General features: G+C 45.1%; 1 protein-coding gene across 1 annotated transcript in view; it reads left to right on the top strand.

Moving 5' to 3' along the window:
* LOC132391939 (putative pre-mRNA-splicing factor ATP-dependent RNA helicase DHX32) overlaps positions 1 to 21,616 on the top strand; it is a 147,065-nt gene that overhangs the window by 48,707 nt on the left and 76,742 nt on the right. The window contains exons 3-4 of the mRNA XM_059965743.1: positions 1,738 to 1,931; positions 20,410 to 20,794. Of these exons, the coding sequence (XP_059821726.1) occupies positions 1,738 to 1,931; positions 20,410 to 20,794 (579 nt within the window). The remainder of the gene's footprint in view (positions 1 to 1,737; positions 1,932 to 20,409; positions 20,795 to 21,616) is intronic.

Raw genomic sequence — 21,616 nt, 5'->3', positions numbered from 1 at the left:
GAAGCTTTATCTCTTCGTCTTTATCCTTTGTCCACACTAAAATGCTGTTTTCGTCCCACAAAACCGTAGCTTATCAGAAACACTTTCCAGGGTAGGTATTTTTGAAAACACTGCTCAGGCAGATCAGTGTGGACGGGGTAACCGGAGACTTCTGAAAGCGCTATCAGACGGCAGTGCACTATTTCATTGTTTTCTTGAACGCAACCTAACAGTTTCAGAACAGACAGCAATGAGACTGAAGTCAGAAGAGTTAGAAATGTACTCACCAAATACTTTAATCCATAACTTACTGAATAAATAATTATACTCACATCGCCTTGTTTTCTGTCCTTGCTCGTATGAAGGTGGTTTACCTATTTATGCAAGTACTTCTCTGACAATGGATGTGTAACAGCCTAATGTAACATTGTATGGAAATACAAGATAACACTGATGCAGACATTAAAACATTTATACATTTAACAAGGTGCTTTATTATTGCAGCAGAGTTAGTCAGTTTTTCAATGTTCATCGTAAGCTGGGTCAATCTGTCCATGAACACCCTATCGGTTGTCTTCGTATGCTCCAGTATTTGTTTTTTTAAAATTTTTTTCTCCTGCGCGAGAGCCAACAGCTGTCCGTCGTTTTAAGTTTTTCTAGTCTGTAGCTACACAAACGCGCACTTTCACAGCGAGATTCGACACCAAACATGTCGCTTGTTTTTGGTAGATGTGTCCTGCGCATGCCCAGTAGGAGGAGATTCGCCGAAATCTCCGTTTCAATGTAGATAGAGATATTTTTAAAAACGCATAGTGTGGACGCCTATCGTTTTTATGTGAAACCGGCGTTTTCAAAATTATCCAGTCCAGTGTGGGTGTAGCCTTAGATAGCAGCACTGAAAATCAGGTGTGAGTTGTGTGTTGGGCTGTGAAGGACCAGCTTGGTCATACCACATCTTTATAGATCTTTGAGAGCATCCTGAAAGCAAAACCATAAAATAGGGGAGATGTTTCAAATCTAACGATTGCAAGTTAACAAAAATATTTTTGTGCCAAATATTTCTGATTGTGGACTTGTGACCTGATGCTGGACTCTATGTGGTACCTGGTCTGGATTGAGTTCCTTAGTGTCACAATAAGAATTACCTCACTAACTATACCAAATGTCAGACCGGATTCACTTGTCTCCTAGTTTTTTGTAATTCTTTTGTTTTAATGTGGTTGATCTTTGAATTTTTAAAATGATTTACAATGATTTCAATAACCTACCTAAGGCCGAGATAGAGTGGAGCCACAGAGATTGTTCGCAATAGTGCGAGGATCTAGGACCAGAGGACACAGCCTCTAAATCAGGGTTTGCCAATTGTGTGAATGTTAGAAACGTTGATAGGAGGAGAAGTTCTACTCATCTTTTCCTTGTCAAATTCAGTGAGGTTCTGGGGTGAGGACATCCGGATAATTCCACAAAAAGCAGTTCGGACTTCTCTTTCTGAACCTCGTGTAGTGAAGATCTTCCACCCCCACAAATCTTCCCCTGTATCCCCACTGTACCTGGCACAAATAAATATTGGTTGTGGGCCATGGACATCAATTCTGGGCTATAGGTCAAGACTAGTGAGATCTGGTTCATAGTATTTTTCATAGCAAGTTATAGAAAAAGTATTAAGTTTTTTTTCTTGTTAGTGCTTTAAAGTGGGAACAGCAAGTTAAAATTAAACAATATGATGTGGTTGATGTTGTCATTGTTTTCCCTTATTAGATTTCCCAGTGGTGTGCTGAGTATGCCCTATCGGTCCAGTATCAACATGGAATGGTGGTCTGCACACAGCCCCACAGTCTGTCTGCCATGTGTTTAGCACAACGTGTAGCTGATGAACTGGACTTGAATGTAGGTCATGAAGTTGGGTACCGTGTTCCTTATGAAGACTGCTGCACCACCGAAACTGTTCTCAGGTCAGAATGTTTTATTTAATTTACTTAACACAGAAAATTACAAGACATGAGAGCAGAATTAGGTCACTTGGCCCATTGAATCTCCTCCGCCATTCCATCATGGCTGATTTATTATCCCTCTCAACTCTATTCTCCTACCTTCTCTCCATAACCTTTAATGCTCTGACAAAGCAAGAATCTATCAACCTCTTCTTTAAGTACACTCATTGACATGGCCTTCACAACCATCCATGGCGATGAATTTCACAGATAGACCACCATGCAGCTAAGTGGACATCCCTCTATCCCTCTATTCTGAGGCTGTGCCTTCTGGTCTTAGACACACCCACAATAGGAAATATCTTCTTTGGAACCACACTATCTAGAGCTTTCAAAATTTGTTGTTTCATTAGACCATAAGACATAGGAGCAGAATTAGGCCATTTGGCCCATTGTGTCTGCTGCGCCATTCAATCATGGCTGATCCCTTTCCCCCCCACTGAGCCCCACTCCCTTTGATGCCATGTCCAATCAAGAATCTTTCACTCTCTTCCTTAAATACACTCAATGACCTGGCCTCCACAGCTGCCTGTATTAACAAATTTCACAAATTTGCCACCCTCTGATTAAAGAAATGCTTACGCATCTGTTTTAAATGGACGCCTCTCTATCCTGAGGCCGTGCTCTCTTGTCCTGGACACCCACCATAGGAAACATTGTTTCCACATCTACTGTGTCTAGGCCTTTCAACATTCGATAAGTTTCAGTGAGATGCCCCCCCCCCCCATCCTTCTAAAATCCAGTAAGTACAGTCTCAGAGCTATCAAACATTCTTCGTATCATAAGCCTTTCATTCCCAGAATCATCCTTGTGAACCTCCTCTGAACCCTCTCCAATGCCAGCACATCTTTTCTTGGATGAGGAACCCAAAACAATACTCAAGGTGAGCCCTCACCAGTGCCTTATAAAGCTTCAGCATCACATCCCTGCTCTTGTATGCCAGACCTCTTGAAATGAATGCTAACTTTGTATTTGCCTTCCTCACCACTGACTCTACTACATGTTAACATGGTGTTTTGAATAAGGACCCCCAAGTCCCTTTACATTTCAGATTTTTGGATTTTCTCCCCATTCAGAAACTAGTTTGCACATTTATTTCTATTACCAAAGTGCATGACCATGCATTTTTGAACATTCTATTTCATTTGCCACTCTCTTGCCCATTCTTCTAATCTATCTAAGTCCTTCTGCAGACTCTCTGTTTCCTCAACACTACCTGCTCCTCCACCAATCTTCATATCATCTGTAAACTTGTCAACAAACCATCTATTCCATCATCTAAGTAATTGACATACAACATAAAAAGAAGCGGTCCCAACACCAATCCCTGCAGAACACTGCTAGTCACAACCATAAAGGTATCCTTTTATTCCTACTCATTGCCTCCTACCAATCAGCCAATTCTCTAACCATGCCAGTCACCTTCCTATAATACCATGGGCTCTAACATGGTAAGCAGCCTCTACCTTGTCAAAGGCCTTCCGGAAGTCAAAATATACAACATTCACTGCATCCCCTTTATCTATCCTACTTGTAATTTCCTCAAAGAATTCCAACAGGTTCATCAGGAAGGATTTTCCCTTGAGGAAACCATGCTGACATTGGCCTATTTTGTCCTGTGTCACCAAGTACTCCATGATCTCATCCTTAGCAATTAGGATCCTTACCAACCACTGAGGTCAGGTTAGCTGGTCTATAATTTCCTTTCTGCTACCTTCCGTTTTTCTTAAAGAGTGAAGTGACATTTGCAATTTTCCAGTCCTCTGAACTCTGGCATAGTGCAAGTGATTCTTGAAAGATCATTACTAATGCCTCCACAATCTCTACTGCTCTTTCAGAACTCTAGGGTGCAGTTCATCTGGCCAGGGAGACTTATGTACATTTAGGTCTTTCAGCTTTTCGAGCACCTTCTCCCTTGTAATCGTAACTGCACTCACTTCTCTTCCCTCACACCCTTCAACACCTCACACTGCTAGTGTTTTCCACAGCGAAGACTAATGAAAACTACTCATTTAGTTCATCTGCCATCTCCTTGTCGCGCACTATTTTTTCTTCAGCCTCGTATTCTAGCAGTCCTATATCCACTATCATCTCCTTTTTTTTACACATTTGAAAAAGCTTTTACTATTCACTTTGATATTGCTTGCTAGCTTGCTTTCATTTTTCATCTTTTCGCTCCTAATGATTGTTTTAGTTACTGTCTGTAGGTTTTTTAAAGTTTCCGAATCCTCTCTCTTCCTGATAATTTTTGCTTTATTGTATGCCCTCTCTTTGCTTTTACTTCTCTTGTTAGCCACGGTTGTACTATTTTGCCATTTGAGTTTTTTTTGTTTTTTGAATACAGCTATCCTGCACGTTTATCATTTTTCCAGAAACTCACACCATTTCTGCTCTGCTGTCATCCCTAACAGCATCTCCTTCCAATTTACTTTGGCCAATGCCTCTCTCATACCACTGTAATTTCCTTTACTTCACTGAAGTACTGCTATGTTAGACTTTACTTTGTCCCTAGCAAATTTGAAGTTGAACTCAATCATATTGTGATCACTAACTCTTAAGGGTTCCTTTACCTTAAGCTCCCTAATCGCCACCGGTTCATTATATAACACCCAGTCCAATATAGCTTATCCCAAAGTAGGCTCAACAATAAACTGCTCCAAAAAGCCATTTTGCATGCATTCAACAAACTCACTCTCTTGAGATCCATTACCAACTTGATTTTCCCAATCGACCTGCATGTTAAAATCTCCCATGACTATCATAGCATTGCCCTTTTGACACACCTTTTCTATTGAACATTGAATTCTCCAACTTCCGGTAATTCCCTCCCTCTCCTTTCCCCCATCCCAGTTTCACTGTGCCTCCTCCTCCAAGTACTTATCACCTCTCTCATGATTGTGCCTTCTTCTACTACACAATGCTTTCACCTTACATTCCTTCTTCACTTTTCCTGCCTATCTCCTCCCTGCTTCCCCTCCCCCACCCCTTGATCTTTCCTCTGATTGGTTTTTCACCTGACATCCACCAGCCTTCTTCCCCCCCCCCCCCCCCCACACCTTCTTTATAAGGGCCCCTGCCCACTCCTTCTTCAGTCCTGGCGAAGGGTCTCGGCCCGAAACATTGACAGCTCGTTTCCACGGATGCTGCCCGATCAGTAACAATCAACCAGAATAGGCCCCTTTATTCTGACTGTTCGCCTCCAGTCAATCAGCCAGTGCTCTATTCATGCTAGTATCTCTCCTATAGTACCATGGGCTGTTATGCAGCCTTGTGTGTGGCATCTTTTCGAAGGCCTTCTGTAAATCCAAGTAAACAACATCCACTGATCACAAACGAGAGAAAATCTGCAGAAACCAGAAATCCAAGTAACACACATAAGTTGCTGGAAGAACTCGGCAGGCCAGGCAGCATCTATGGAGAAAAAAAAGTGCAGTTGATGTTTCGGGCTGAAGCCTTTATAATTTCCTTTCTTCTCCCTCACTCTCTCCTGATATTTGCAAATTTCTAGTCCTCTAGAACCATTCCATTATCTAATGAGCCTTGAAATACCATTACTAATGCCTCCACAATATTTTCAGCTATCTCTTTTAGAATCCTCTGGTACAGTCCATATTATCTTGGTGATTTATCTGTCTTCAGACCTTTCAGCTTTCCAAGCATTTTCTCTTTAGTAAAAACTATTATACTCCCTCCTACCCCCTGGGGCTCTTGAATTTATGGCACACTGCTGGTGTCTTCCACAGTGAAGATTGATGCAAAATACTTATTAAGTTCAGCCGGCATTTCTTTGTTGCCCATTACTTCCTCTCCAGCATCATTTTTCAGCAGTCCAATATCCACCCTCACATCTTTTTTACTCTTTATATATCTGAAAAATACTTTCAGTATCCTCTTTAATACTTTTGACTAGTTTACCTTCATATTTTGTATTTTCTCTCCTTATGCTTTTTTTTAGTTGCTTTCTGTTGATTTTTAAAAGCATCCCACCTTTTTAGCTTTCCCACTAACTTTTGCAATATTATATGCCCTCTCTTGCTTTTATGCTGTCTTTGACTAACCTCGTCACCCATGGTTGTCTCATCCTCTCTTTAGAATATTCATATTTAGGAATATATATGTATCCTGCACCTTCCAAATTGCCCCCAGAAACTCCAGCCACTGTTGTGCTGCTGTAATCTGTGCTAGTGTCCCCTTCCAATCAGTTTTGGCCAGCTCCTCTTGCGTGTCTCTGTAATTCCCTTTTCTCTACGTACTGTTACGTCTGACAGTAGCTTCTCCCTTTCAAACTGTAGGGTGAATTATATCATTATGATCTATCATATTAGAACTGGAAACTCAGATGGCTGAGGTAAAATAAAGCATTCAAAATGCTGGAGGACTCAGCAGGTTAGGCAGCATCTATGAAAAGGAATAAAAGGTTGATGTTTTGGGCCAAGGTCCTTCATCTTGTTCTTTTTTCTCCATAGCTGCTACCTGATCCACTGACTTCCTCTAGCATTTTGTAATGCTCCGTGTCCCAGTATCCATAATCTCTCGTGTCTCAAAAGATAAAGCATATTTCTACCTTGAAATTTCTCAGAATCCTCCACAATACATATAATAAGGAACACTGATACTAAAAGTAATGCAGATAAGGAATACTGAGCTGAACTGAAATATGCCCTTTGATTTTGAGTTTTATATTCTATGTTTATCGCTCTTTTTTGTTGCCTTTTGTACAATGTTTTTTGTGCTTGGATGGGTTTATTTTTCCAACAGGTTCCATGGTTGTTCTTGTTTCGTGGCTGTCTGTGGGGAGGATTAATCTCAGGGCTGTATGCTGCATACATATTTTGAGAATTAATGGACTTTGAATGGTTAAAGTGGATTACTTTTAGAGGAATCGTACACATAAAATGCTGAAGGAACTCAGGAGGTCAGACAGCATATATGAGAAAAAATATAAAACAACCAAGAGTTCATCAGGACCTTCAGAGGGCATTGGCTGTTTGTTTTTTTTAAATGTAAAAATAAAAATAAAATTTAACACCTAAAAGACTCCAAGCTGGCTGGTGGTGCAGTGACACCAGGGCCAGACTCCGGAGTTCAATCCAGTCAAACCGCTCCCGGACACACTTTCCATCCGTGCCGGGTTGAGCGTCGAACTCGCAACTCGGCCTCGTAAAAAAAAACACTGCGCTGTGAGAAGGACGTGGGGGACCACTCACAGAATCTTTCCTCCAAGACAACCACTTGGAAAAAATAAGTGGTCGCCGAGGCTCTGGCAGAGTATGGCACACACACACAAAAAAAATAGACTCCAAGCAATCTGTGGCTTTATCACATTATTTTACATGTTGAGTGCCTCAAAGTGCTTCACAGGTGTGTCAATACAAAAGCCTTCTGAGCACCACTATCATCTCTACTTTGATCAATATACTTCCCCTGGCAGCCCTTTCCAAGCATATATCACTCTCTGAAGAAATAAAACATGCCTGCACATCTCCTTTTAAACTTTCCCCTTCTCACCTTAAATGGATTTGTACATTGAGAAAAATATTGTCACTGCCAACCTTAACAGTGAATTGTAGCAGTGTGCTACACGCAGCGCTAAAATTACGACACGGAGTCGGTAACTGCAGTCGAAGGAAAAAACTTTATTCGAAAACTTCAGCCTCACTTTTAAGCCTCTGTCAACCGGCCCCCCATGGCGCAGAGGCTCCAAAGCTCTGTGCTTGCAAACCCCCGTAGGCTATCTAATTGTGAGTCGGTTCGGATACGCCAGGAAATGGGTCGCCACATAACCCCCCCCACAGAACCGGCGATACACCACCCAATGTCCACAGTCTGGGCCAGAACCTGCTTGGGAGGTTGGCCTCTGCGCCGAGGCACTGGAAACTCGGCCAGTTGCGCCAGGTCCACATGGGCTGGTTTGAGGCGGTCCACCGTGAAAACCTCCTCTTTCCCCCCAACGTCCAGCACGAACGTGGACCCGTTGTTCCGGAGCACCATAAATGGCCCCTCGTATGGCCGCTGCAGCGGCGGCCGATGCCCGCCCCTTCGTACAAACACAAACTTACAGTTCTGTAGGTCTTTGGGTACGCAGGTCGGGTGCCGCCCGTGCTGTGAAGTGGGTATGGGGGCCAGGTTACCGAGCTTCTCGCGTAGTCTGCCCAGGACTGCTGCGGGTTCTTCCTCTTGCCCCCTTGGGGCTGGTAGGAACTCCCCGGGGACGACCAGGGGTGCGCCGTATACCAACTCGGCCGACGAGGCGTGCAGGTCGTCCTTGGGCGCTGTGCGAATGCCGAGTAGGACCCAGGGAAGCTCGTCCGCCCAGTTGGCTCCTCGCAGGCGGGCCATGAGGGCCGACTTCAGGTGACGGTGGAAACGCTCCACTAGCCCGTTCGACTGTGGGTGGTAGGCAGTGGTGTGGTGCAGCTGAGTCCCCAAAAGGCTGGCCATAGCTGACCACAGGCTGGAGGTGAACTGGGCGCCTCTGTCGGAGGTAATGTGGGCTGGTACACCAAAGCGAGATATCCAGGTGGCGATCAGGGCTCGGGCGCAAGATTCGGAGGTGGTGTCGGTGAGCGGGACCGCCTCTGGCCATCTTGTGAACCGGTCCACGATAGTCAGGAGGTAACGCGCTCTGCGCGACACTGGCAGGGGGCCCACGATATCCACATGAATGTGGTCGAAACGCCGGTGGGCGGGATGGAACTGCTGCGGTGGGGCTTTGGTGTGCCGCTGCACCTTGGCCGTCTGGCAGTGCATGCACGTTTTGGCCCATTCACTGACCTGTTTGCGGAGTCCGTGCCAAACGAACCTGCCGGAAACCATCCGGACAGTTGTCCGGATGGAGGGATGCGCCAAGTTATGAATGGAGTCGAAAACGCGGCGCCGCCATGCTGTCGGGACGACTGGACGGGGCTGGCCGGTGGCGACGTCACAGAGTAGGGTCCTCTCACCTGGGCCCACGGGGAGGTCCTGGAGCTGCAAACCGGAGACTGCGGTTCTGTAACTCGGAATCTCCTCATCCGCCTGCTGCGCCTCTGCCAGCGCCTCAAAGTCTACCCCTTGGGAAAGGGCATGAACGGTAGGGTGAGAGAGCGCATCCGCCACGACATTGTCCTTACCCGAGACGTGCCGGACATCCGTCGTGTATTCAGAGATGTAGGACAGGTGGCGTTGCTGGCGGGACGACCAGGGGTCGGACGCTTTCGTAAACGCAAAGGTAAGCGGTTTGTGGTCCGTGAACGCGGTGAAGGGCCGACCTTCTAGGAAGTACCTGAAATGCCGGATTGCCAGGTAGAGCGCCAACAGTTCCCGGTCGAAAGCACTGTACTTAAACTCGGGTGGCTGCAGGTGTTTGCTGAAAAACGCCAGGGGTTGCCAGCGACCTGCGATGAGCTGCTCCAGCACCCCACCGACTGCCGTGTTTGATGCGTCCACTGTGAGGGCGGTAGGGGTGTCCATTCTGGGATGTACTAGCATTGCGGCGTCCGCCAAAGCTTCCTTCGTTTGAACGAAAGCGGCGGCGGACTCCTCGTCCCAGGTAATGTCCTTGCTCGGACCCGACATCAGGGCAAACAGGGGGCGCATGATCCGGGCAGCTGAAGGGAGGAAGCGGGGGTAGAAATTGACCATACCTACGAATTCCTGAAGGCCTTTGATCGTGGTGGGTCGGGGGAAGTGGCGGACCGCATCTACCTTAGCGGGCAGAGGGGTTGCCCCGTCTTTAGTAATCCTGTGGCCCAGGAAGTCAATGGTATCGAGTCCGAACTGGCATTTGGCGGGGTTGATTGTAAGACCGTACTCACTCAGTTGGGCGCAGAGTTGACGGAGGTGGGACAGATGCTCCTGACGACTGCCGCTGGCTATGAGGATGTCATCCAAATAGATGAACGCGAAGTCCAGGTCCCGTCCCACCGCGTCCATTAATTGCTGGAACGTCTGTGCGGCATTCTTCAGGCCGAACGGCATGCAATGGAACTCGAAAAGGCCGAAAGGGGTGATGAGAGCCGTTTTGGGGACGTCGTCAGGATGCATCGGGATTTGATGGTATCCCCGGACGAGATCTACCTTGGAGAAGATCCGTGCGCCGTGCAGGTTTGCTGCAAAGTCCTGAATGTGCGGCACAGGGTAGAGGTCCAGTGTGGTAGCCTCGTTCAGCCTGCGGTAGTCGCCGCACGGTCTCCAGCCCCCCGTTGCTTTGGGCACCATGTGCAGGGGGGAGGCCCATGGGCTGTCGGACCGCCGGATGGTCCCCAATTCCTCCATCCTCTGGAACTCCTCCTTCGCCAGTCGGAGCTTGTCCGGGGGAAGCTGCCGAGCACGGGCGTGGAGGGGTGGTCCCTGGGTCGGGATGTGGTGCTGTACGCCGTGCCTGGGCATGGCCGCTGTGAACTGCGGTGCCAGAACCGATGGGAACTCCGCCAGGACCCTGGTGAAGTCGTTGTCGGACAGCGTGATGGAGCCGAGGTGAGGGGCTGGCAACTGGGCTGCACCCAGGGAGAACGTCTGAAAGGTCTCGGCGTGTACCAGTCTCTTCCTGGGCAGGTCGACCAGTAGGCTGTGAGCCCGCAAAAAATCCGCACCCAGAAGCGGTTGGGCTACGGCGGCCAGTGTAAAGTCCCACGTGAACTGGCTGGAGCCGAACTGTAGCTGCACCTGACGGGTGCCATAGATCCTTACGGTGCTGCCGTTCACGGCCCTCAGGGGGGGACCCGGTGCCCTGCTGCGGGTGTCGTAACTCGTCGGAGGTAAAACGCTGATCTCAGCCCCAGTATCGACCAAAAACCGGCGTCCCGACCTTCTATCCCACACATACAGGAGGCTATCCCGATGGCCAGCCGCCGTAGCCATCAGCAGCGGCTGGCCCTGGCGTTTCCCGGGAACTTGCAGGGCGGGCAACAACGGCGGGCTTCTGCGCCCCACCGCTGGTGGTAGAAGCACCAGTGTTCATTGGGCCGGGGGTTGGCGGGCTCTGCGGCCGGGCCTGGACTGGTTTGCTGCTGGGAGCGTGGCTGGGAGATCTGTGCGATGGACGCCCCGCTCACCTTTTTGGCATTCCACAGCAAGTCCGCCCGGGCTGCCACCTTCCGGGGGTCACTGAAATCCGCGTCGGACAGCAGCAGGTGTATGTCCTCGGGCAGCTGCTCCAGGAATGCCTGCTCAAACATGAGGCATGTGGGTCCGTCGGCCAGAGACAACATCTCATTCATTAAAGCCGATGGAGGTCTGTCGCCCAAGCCATCCAGGTGCAGTAAACGGGCAGCCCGCTCACGCCGTGAGAGTCCGAAAGTCCTGAGGAGCAGAGCTTTGAATTCCGTGTACTTGCCGTCTGCCGGGGGCGACTGTACGAACTCCGCGACCTGGGCCGCTGTGTCCTGGTCGAGGGAGCTCACCACGTAGTAGTAGCGGGTGTCTTCTGAGGTGATCTGGCGAACGTGGAATTGGGCTTCGGCTTGCTGGAACCATAGGTCCGGGCGCTGTGTCCAGAAACCCGGCAGTTTCAACGAAACCACATGAACAGAGGCGGCGTCGGTCATTTCTGGTCCAAAAATCGTTTGGACCGTCGGGGTCACCAATCGTAGCGGTGTGCTACATGCAGCGCTAAAATTACGACACGGAGTCGGTAACTGCAGTCGAAGGAAAAACTTTATTCGAAAACTTCAGCCTCACTTTTAAGCCTCTGTCAACCGGCCCCCCATGGCGCAGAGGCTCCAAAGCTCTGTGCTTGCAAACCCCCGTAGGCTATCTAATTGTGAGTCGGTTCGGATACGCCAGGAAATGGGTCGCCACAGTATCTCAATTTTACAAACATCTCTTCCCTTCAGTTTCTGACACTCTTAAGTTTGTTAAGTTAGCTTTATTTGTCACATATAGTGAAATACGTTGCTTGCATCAAATCAGATCAGCAAGGATTGTGCTTAGTAGCCCACAAGTGTCACCAAGCTTCTGGCACCAGTGTAGCATGTCCTGTCCTGAACTCTTCGTCTTTGGAATGTTGGAGGATACCGGAGGACTCAGAGGAAATCCATGTAATGATGAATACAACATACAAGCTTGTTACAGACAGCAATGAGAATCAAAAACACAAGATTCTGCAGATGCTGGAAATCCAGAATAACACATACTGGAGGAACTCGGCAAGTCAGGCAGCGCCTATGGAAAGGAACAAGCAGTTGATGCTTTGGGCAAAGACTCTTCAGAACTGGAAAGGAAAAGGGAAGAAGCCAGAATAAAAAGAGAAGGAGGGAAGCTCGGAGATGATAGGTGAAGCCAGGAAGGTGGTGGGGACTGGGGGGGGTGCAGGTTGAAATAAGAAGCTGCAAAAGTGATAGGTGGAAAATGTAAAGGGTTGAAGAAAAAGGAATCTGTCAGGAGAGGAGAGTGAACTGTAGGAGAAAGGGCATTGAGGAGGTAATAGGCAGCTAAGGAGAAGAGAAAAGCTAAGAGGGGAGGCAGAGTGGAAGGGGGAATGGGAAAAATTATTGGAAGTTGGAGAGATTGATGTTCATGCCATCAGTTTGGAGGTTGATCAGATGGAAATTGAGGTGTTGCCCCTCCAACCTGAAAGTAGCTTGTTGCAGATGGAGAGAAGACACTTGTCAAAGCGCTCCCCTGGTATATATTTGGTCTCACCAATGTAGAGGAGACTTCATCTAGGGCACTGGATAGTATACGACCCCAACAGGTTTGCAGGTGAAGTGAGTTGAAGTGGAATTGAAACCTAGTTGGTTATTGCTGGTACTGTAAAGTGATTGAGCTTAACAATACACTACTGTGCTGCCCCTGCTCATACCCTCTAATCCAGGCTGCATCCTGCACCTCTACTATACCTTCTCCAGAGCTGTCACATTATTCCTGGAGTGACCATAATTGCACACAATGAATTGAATTTAATTAGGGATAATTTCAGCCATTGGTGTTCTGAAATCTCTGAAAATGTGGTTCTGTACCGATCAGCTGAAGCCTGACTGGCCCCATGACGGAAGTGACATCCTATAGATCAGACATTAATCTGTTCCTTCTTTGGGCATTAAGATCCAATTGCACTTTCAAAGCAGAGTAAACAGTTCTCATGGTGTATTGTCCAAGATTCCTGCTTCAATTAATAACCAAAATGTAAATGACAAATGCCAAACAAAGTGATGGAATCTAATGAAGTCAAAACCTCCACGGTAGAGAAGGTGATTCGTGCCAAACAAGTACACAAGTTCTTGGCACCAGATCCCCAAATTTACATGCTTGATCAACAGGATGGCTCTTCTGTCACTGCCGAATACTCTCAGTTCCACAGAGTTAACATGGGCTGTATCAGTTTTATAACTGGGTTTGAATCCTTTCAAACAGATACTAGTAACAGGGGAAAATCATTTGCCTTCCACACTGGTTAATCCGGTTTAAGCTTTCTCCAAGTTGCTCTGTTGTCAGTGGAATAGTGTAGCATTTCAAATGAGAACATTTGCAGTTATGATAATTAGATAACTCATATTCCGTCATTTCATGGTGATCTGCCTTAATTTCTTCAGTGCTCTCCTCTAAATCCTTCCCACCACTTATTGGTGCACTCTTGCAACCTCCCTCACTTGCTGGTGCGCTGCTGTAATTCCCATAGCTGTCAAGGCACTCCCTGAATTCATTGTTCAGGAGTTGTAGCAAAGTGCGATTATAATCCATATATTTATTTATTAGTGTAAAGGAGAACAAAGTATCATTACTCTGGATTTGATGCTGCATTAAAAAACACAACAAACATAATGAACAGAATAAAATAAAGCTATAAATATAAAATCAGGAAGTTACTTGTATATGTAGATTGTATATGCATAAAATGATAAGTGATGTGTATGTTGTGGTGGGGGTTAGTGGATGCATTATTGGGTGGACGTGTTGATTAGGCGATGACTTGGGAGACAACTGTTTTTGAGTCTAATGATATTGGCGTGAATGCTATATAGGCTCTTCCCTGATGGGAGTAAACCTAACAGTCCGCAAATGGGTGAGTGGGATCCTTCATATTATTGCTGCCATTTTTCTGCCACCTTTCTGTATATATCTCCTTGATGACAGCTAGGCTAGTGCTGGTGATGCACTGGGCAGTTTTAACTACCTGTTTAAGATCCCTCCTGTCCACCGCAGTGCAGTTTCATACCACACAGTGATGCAACATGTTTGGAAGCTCTTCATTGCGCATTTGGAGAAGGTCATAAGTATTGCTGTGCATAGACTAGCTCTCTTCAGCCTGCTGAGGAAGCAGAGGCATTGGTTGCTATGTTATTGTCAGGATGGTATAGCACTTAGAACACAGAACATAGAAAACCTACAGCACAATACAGGCCCTTCAGCCCACAAAGTTGTGCCGAGTATGTCCCTACCTTAGAAATTACTAGACTTCCCCATAGCCCTCTATTTTTCTAAGCTCTATGTACCTATCCAAAAGTCTCTTAAAAGATCCTATCGTATCTGCCTCCACCACCGTTGCCGGCAGCCCATTCCACGTACTCACCACTCTCTGAGTAAAAAAACTTACCCCTGACATCTCCTCTGTACTTACTCCCCTGCACCTTAAACCTGTGTCCTCTCGTGGCAACCATTTCAGCCCTGGGAAAATGCCTCTGATTATCCGCATGATCAATGCCTCTCATCATCTTATACACCTCAATCAGGTCACCTCTCATCCTCCGTCCTTCTAAGGAGAAAAGGCCAAGTTCACTGAACCTGTTTTCATAAGGCATGCTCCCAAATCCAGGCAACATCCTTGTAAATCTCCTCTGCACCCTTTCTATGGCTTCCACATCCTTCCTGTAGTGAGGCGACCAGAACTGAGCACAATACTCCAAGTGGGGTCTGACCAGGGTCATAGGAGACAATTGTAATTACGATAATTTAACAATCCATGTTCCCCTATTTCTTGGTGACTTACTTTAATTTCTTCTAAATTAGAAATGCCCTCTTCTAAATCCCACCCATCATTTGCTGGTGCACTCCTGTAACTTACCTCATTTGCTGGTGTCCTTCTGTAATTCCCCCAGCTGTCAAAGCACTCCCTAATTGAGAAAGCACCTTATTATAATGGTAATACTACTACAGCACCAGCGACCTGTGTTTGATTCTGCCTCTTCTGTAAGGAGTTTGTACATTCTCCCCATGACTGCTTGCATTTCCTTTAGGTGCTTCCACATTCTGAAGACATACGGGTTAGTAGGTTAATTGGTCACATGGATGTAATTGGATGATGCAGGCTCATTGGGCCCGATGTGCCTGTTACTGTGCTGTATGTCTAAATAAAAACAAAAGAAAATCTTTTTTGTTCAGGAATTGTAGCAAAGTGCATTTATAACCAATTTATTTATGCATCAGTGGTTTATTTTATTTTACTCTCTACAGTACTGTGCAAAACTCTTGGGCACATGTACGTAGCTAGGGTGTCTAAGACTTTTGCACAAAACTGTAGCAAATTTATGTATTGCACTGTACTGCTTCAGCCAAAAGAAAAATAAATTTCATGACGTGTGTGAGTGATGATAAACCTGATTCTGAAATGGGTCTCTATTGTGGAGAGCAGGAACGCGGCAGAGGGAAGGGAATCATGGTCAGGGAGGGAGTTGGAAGCATCAGAGACACATAGTATAATGATCATTAAATCAACTGTTTTGAATCAAAGGACCTTTCCTGGTGTCTCAGGACTGAGTGAGTCTGCACCCACACCAGCTCCCTAGATGTATAGTGCCTAAGACCTTTGCACAGTACTGTATTTCATTGCAATTATCATACTCTCCTTTAAGGTTTACTTAAGCCAAGAGCAAAACTGAGACTGTTTATCATTGTTCTCTCAGATGAGGTAATGGGTGTGTTGATAGTCATGAGGTTCCAAGTCTAATTATTAATAAGACCAGGCTGTGAACAGTTAACCTTTGCACTTGAACAATGCAAACCTTTCGGAAATCTCAGCGCAAAATATCAGCCTCAAATTTATTATGTACCAACATGCTGAGAAAATAATGGTTTTCTGAATGTTTATTGTTCTTGGTTCCTGTTTCAATATGCTAAGCTCAAGTCATCAATTGTGAAATTACTTCATCTGTAAAGATTAATGTTTACAGTCCGTGCCGTACATACCCTCCTTCTCTACAGTGCTCTGAATTAATTTTACTTGGCTTCTTGCTGGGAGTCTGTAATGCTATAAGGTTTTTTTTTGCTCAGGTGATTTTATTCAATTTGTCCTCTTCTTTTGATAGCAAAATCTTTTGTTTTAATTCAGAGAGATGAAAGGAAGAGGATATACAATTTCTCAATTGTGCCAGTTGGTTATGAAGTTGGTGAGAGGTATTAAGGTTCAGGAATAGTTATTATCCTTCAACCAATGGGCTCCTGAACCAGCATGGATACTTTCAAGTATTCTACAACTCATGTTCTCAGTATTCGGTCCCTGTCCGGTCGTTTGTCTTCTCTTGCGCATTGGTTGTTTGTCAGTCTTTGTGTGTAGTTTTTCACTGATTCTATTGTAGTTCTTTGTTCTACTGTGAATACCTGCAAGAGAATGGATCCTGAAGTAATATACTGCGATATGTGCATAGTCTTGTAATAAATTTACTTTGAAATGTACGTTTGTATTTTATGGCTATTTATAGTTTATTTATTCTGTGTATTTATTGATTCAACTGTTTCTTTGCTGTTTCCTTTCATGTAACTGGCTTATTTATGTTCAAGCGCTGCACCTGATTGAAAATAAATCAAGTAGGAGAGGACAGAGCAGTACAGAGGTGGAAAAAGATTTTGAAGAATCTTATCCATTAATTCTTTTGGTCCTTCCATTCTCTTAATTTTACAACTTACTTTCCATTTCAAGAAATGCTTATGATGCCTTAAATAAAATTGTACAAGTTTTACTTGTCTAACCTTAACCAAGATTCCAAGCTTTTTGATGACAAGCTATATTTCTGGCTTAAAATAAAGTGTTGTCTGTTCTGAGTTATCTGAGTTATATTCCCGATTATACTCCCTGATAACTTGAGCCCCTTGACCACTCAAACCTTTCCTGCTGATCTCCCTTCTGGCACTTGCTTCTTCTGGAAACAAGACTAGTGCTATACCTAACCTTACAGCTCCTTCCTTGCCATCATTCAATGCCCCAAACTGTCCTTCCAGGTGAGGCGACACTTCACCTGTGAAACTTCGGATGGTCTACTGTATCCAGTACTCCTGGTGAGGTTTCCTCCATGTAGACAAGACCCGATTTGGGTTGGGAACCGCTTTGTTGTACATCTTTGCTCCTTCCTGACAAGAGTTGGGTTTTCCTGATGGCCTCTGGTTTTAATTCTCTTTATTCCCATTCCGACATTTTGATCCGTAGCCTTTTCTGTTGCCATGATAAAGGCCACTCTCAGGTTGGAAGGGCAACACCCAACACGATGAAATGAGCATCAATGTTTCTATCTTCCAGTAATTTTTACCCTCCCCCTTCTCATTTTCATTCCCTATTCTGGGTTCCCTCTTACTCCTTATCTTCTCTTTGCCTTCCCAATACCTCTGGTTCCTCTCCTCCTTCCCTTTCTTACATGGTCCACTCTCCTACCAGGTTCCTCCATCTTCAGCCCTTTACCTTTTCCAACTATCACTTACCAGCTCCTCACTTCATCCGTCCCTCCCCCACCTATTGACCTATCCCCAACCTGGCTTCACCTATCACTTGCTGGCTTGTACTCCTTCCCTCTTTCCAACCCCCTCCCCGCCTTCTTATTCTAGCATTTTCTCCCTTCCTCTCTAGTCCCGATGAAGGATCTCTGCCTGAAACATTGTCTGTTTATTTCTCTTCATAGATGTTGTCTGCCCTGCTGAGTTCCTCTAGCAGTTTGTGTGTGTTGGTCCAATTTCCAGCATCTGCAGATTTTCTCTTGTTTAAGAATTTGTTTGTGTTGATGTTGATGACCATTCTTCTAGGCAAAATGATTGGTCTCTGCAATCATTGTAGTCATCAATGCTATTAATTCAATTTTTTAAAATTTTTGTAGTACATCTCTTCCCTTCCCAATGTTAATAAAGGAACATAGCGGCTTGGTCTAGATTGTTGGAAGTAGTGATATAACTTCGAGTATTTTGGAGCTGATCAAAGTCAGCCTTCTCCTAGATGTTGTTGTCCCCTACTTACTTTGGACTTGCTTGGGTAGCATCATTGGTCAGCAAGTTGAATACTGCATAATTTTAATTGTTGAGCATAAGTTCTTAATTGCGAACAGATTTTTGATGAAGCCATAAAAGCTGTGGCCTAAAACAACAAATGCCATGACAACTGATTCTCAGGTTTATGATCAGAAAATTATTGTCTCAGGTTTAATACACAAAATATGTTATTTTCTGACAGCAGTACAGTGCAGTCATAAGTTGCTGTAAATTATAAAACAAATACAAATAACTAAAACAAATGGAATAATAAAGCACTGTTCACAGACTGACGGGCAGTTTGGAAATCTGATGATGAAGGGGAAGAAGCTGTTCCCAACTCATTGAGTTTGAGTGTTCAGGCTCCTGTACCTTTCTCTCTGACAGTATTAATAAGAAGAAGGTCCATCATGGGTGGTAAGGGTCTTTGGTGAGGTTTGCCACCTGCTTGAGGCATGAACTCCAGACTGTGTATTGACCTTATGCAAAGCATTCCCTTTGACATCACTGTCTACGTATTGATTGGGGATGAGATTTCCTGGTATTCACTAGTTCCATGTTTAACTTTTTCTTGGGGCACATCTTTAAAACAAGATTTCTGTGATGTCAGGATAGGAACAGCTCCCTAAGTCTGTTGTCTGTAAGTTTTTAATTTAAAAGTGCTTGCTTGCTTATCTTACTTTATTAACTCAAGTTAGATTTCTCTAACTTTCAGTAATTTCTCCCCCTCTCCCTCTTAGCTCATTTTCAATTCCTTATTATGGCTCCCCTCTCACCCCTTCTCTTCTCCACACCTGCTTATCACCTCTCGCTGGTGCCCCCCTCCTTCCTTTTCTCCCATGGTCCACTGTCCTGGTCCTGTCAGATTCCTCCTCCTTCAACCCTCTACCTCTTTCACCTATCACCTCTCGTCTCCTCCCTGACCCACCCATCTTATACCCTCACCCATCACTGCCTGCTTGTGCTCTTTTCCCTCCCTCCCTCCTTCTCATTCCAGCTTCTCTTCCCTTCCTTTTCGGTCCTGGTGAAGGTTCTCAGCCCAGACTTTATTCTTCTCCATAGACCTGCTGAGTTCCTCCAGCACTTTGTGATGCTGTGGATTTCCAGCATCTGCAGAATCTCTTCTGTTTATTATTACCTCAGCACTTCATTATTGTTTTGCAGCATTCCCAGATTTGTAGGATATTTTTTATTCTAGTTTATGAAATCTTCCACACGCGCTTGCACACAGGCGCCTTGTGGGTGGTGTGTATGTGTATTTTTCCTTCAATCATGGGTCCTCTATCAGAGGCCTGGGAGCTTGAGGTTTCAGTGCAGTATCCTTGCTGTTCTGGACCGAGATCTCAGTTGATGTTCCTGGGATTTGTTTGAGCCACTCTCTCAGGTGTCATGGCTCCAAGTGCTTCTGTCACCACTGGGATTACTGTGGCTTTAACCTTCCACATCCTTTCACTCTGCTCTTTCTAGCCCTGGTATTTCTCCAGTTGCTCTTATTCTTTCTTCCTGATATTACTGTCATTCGAGATTGTCACATCTATATCCATAGAAACTTAGAAAACCTACAGCACAATACAGGCCCTCTGGCCCACAATGCTGTGCCAAACATGTATGTACTTTAGAAATTACCTAGGGTTACCCATAGCCCTCCATTTTTCTAAGCTCCATGTACCTATCCAGGAGTCTCTTAAAAGACCCTATCATATACGCCTCCACCACTGTCGCCAGCAGTCTATTACGTGTACTCACCATTCTCTGTGTCTATATAAAAAAAACTTACCCCTGACATCTCCTCTGTACCTACTTTCAAGCACCTTGAAACTGTGTTTTCTCGTGTTAGCCTTTTCAGCCCTGGGGAAAAAAAACCTCTGACTATCCACATGATCAATGCCTCTCATCATCTTATACACCTCTATCAGGTCACCTCTCATCCTCCGTTCCTCCAAGGAAAAAAGGCCAAGTTCACTCAACCTATTCTCATAAGGCATGCTCCCCAATCCAGGCAACATCTTTGTAAATCTCCTCTGCACCCTTTCTATGGCTTCCACATCTTTCCTGTAGTGAGGTGACCAGAACTGAGCACAGTACTCCAAGTGGGGTCTGACCAGGGTCCTATATAGCTGTAACTTGTATTTTTCAAATTTTTTTTCCAGATTTCATGACCTATGTCAGTGATAATATGTCTTATGTTCTTAAAATAAATCTGATTCTGGCCTTTATGTTAGAATACTGCGATAAGTTATTGGATGTATTCCGCATGGGATATGTTTTAAAATCAAGGCCTTTCTCTCTTCAATAGGTACTGTACAGATGATATATTGCTCTGTGAAATGATGTCTGATCCCTTGTTGCATCACTATGGAGTTATAATTATTGATGAAGCCCATGAACGAACCGTGGCAAGTGACGTGCTCCTTGGTTTATTGAAAGACTTGCCAAAGCAGAGGCCAGAGCTGAAGGTTGTCATCATCACAGCACCATACCTGGCAGACAGGCTGGCAAGTTACTATCCTGGTGTGCCTTTTGTTAAAGTAGAGGATGTCGCAGAAAATTTGTTTCCTGTGGATGTCAGATACAGAGATGGACAGTTCAAGGACAGTGTCTCAGCTGCTTCACAAACGGTACTGGATATCCACAGGAAGGGAGAAGAGGGCAACATCATTGTCTTCCTAGCCAATGAAAAGGTAGGTGTTCTTACTTGTAAAACAATTAACTTGGGTATTGTGAAACTGGTTTGATGGGATTTGATTTTCATCCCTGTTGTCTGGGAGAAGGATCAAACCAGACTATGTGAAAGCATTCACCCTAGAAGTTTATCCAAGCCAGCTGATTCCCTTGTATTCCTGCATGTGACAATGTTTGATAAAGAATGGCTGGAAAACTATGGTAAAGTGATTTACATTTCAGTGATAAGGTTAGCCTGAAATTTATGTTCTCCAATTTATATAGGTGGAGATAATATAAAACAAATGTACTTATTAAAGTGATCAAAATCTCAGTATTGTCAGTATTCCAGTACTTAACACAAGAGATTCTGCTGATGCTGAAAATCCAGAGTAACACACAGAAAATCATGGAGGAACTTAGCAGGTTGGGCAGCATATACGGAGGTCAAATTTTAGGCCAAGACCTTTCACCCATGGCTGTGTCTCCACCCACAGCTCCAATATATTAATTAAATTTGCTAATGATACAATGATTGGCCTTAAATAATAACAAGGCAGCCTACAGAGAAGAAATCATCACCCTGACACAGTGATGTCAAGAAAACAACCTCTCCCTCAACGTCGCAAAAACAAAGTAGCTGGTTGTGGACTACAGGAGGAATGACTCACCCCTGTTGACATCATTGGATCTGGGGTGGAGGGGGTCTCATGTGGTCTGTACATACCAGCTGTGTGGTGAAAAAGGCACAACATTGCCTCTTTCTACTTAGATGGTTGAAGAAGTTTGGCATGGGCTCTCAAATCCTAAAAACTTTCTACAGAGGAACAATTACGAGCATC

Source organism: Hypanus sabinus, chromosome 3 (assembly GCF_030144855.1).
Source record: "Hypanus sabinus isolate sHypSab1 chromosome 3, sHypSab1.hap1, whole genome shotgun sequence".
Taxonomy (NCBI): domain Eukaryota; kingdom Metazoa; phylum Chordata; class Chondrichthyes; order Myliobatiformes; family Dasyatidae; genus Hypanus; species Hypanus sabinus.
Note: the sequence above shows the minus strand (reverse complement) of the source record. Positions and strands in the feature narration are given on the sequence as shown.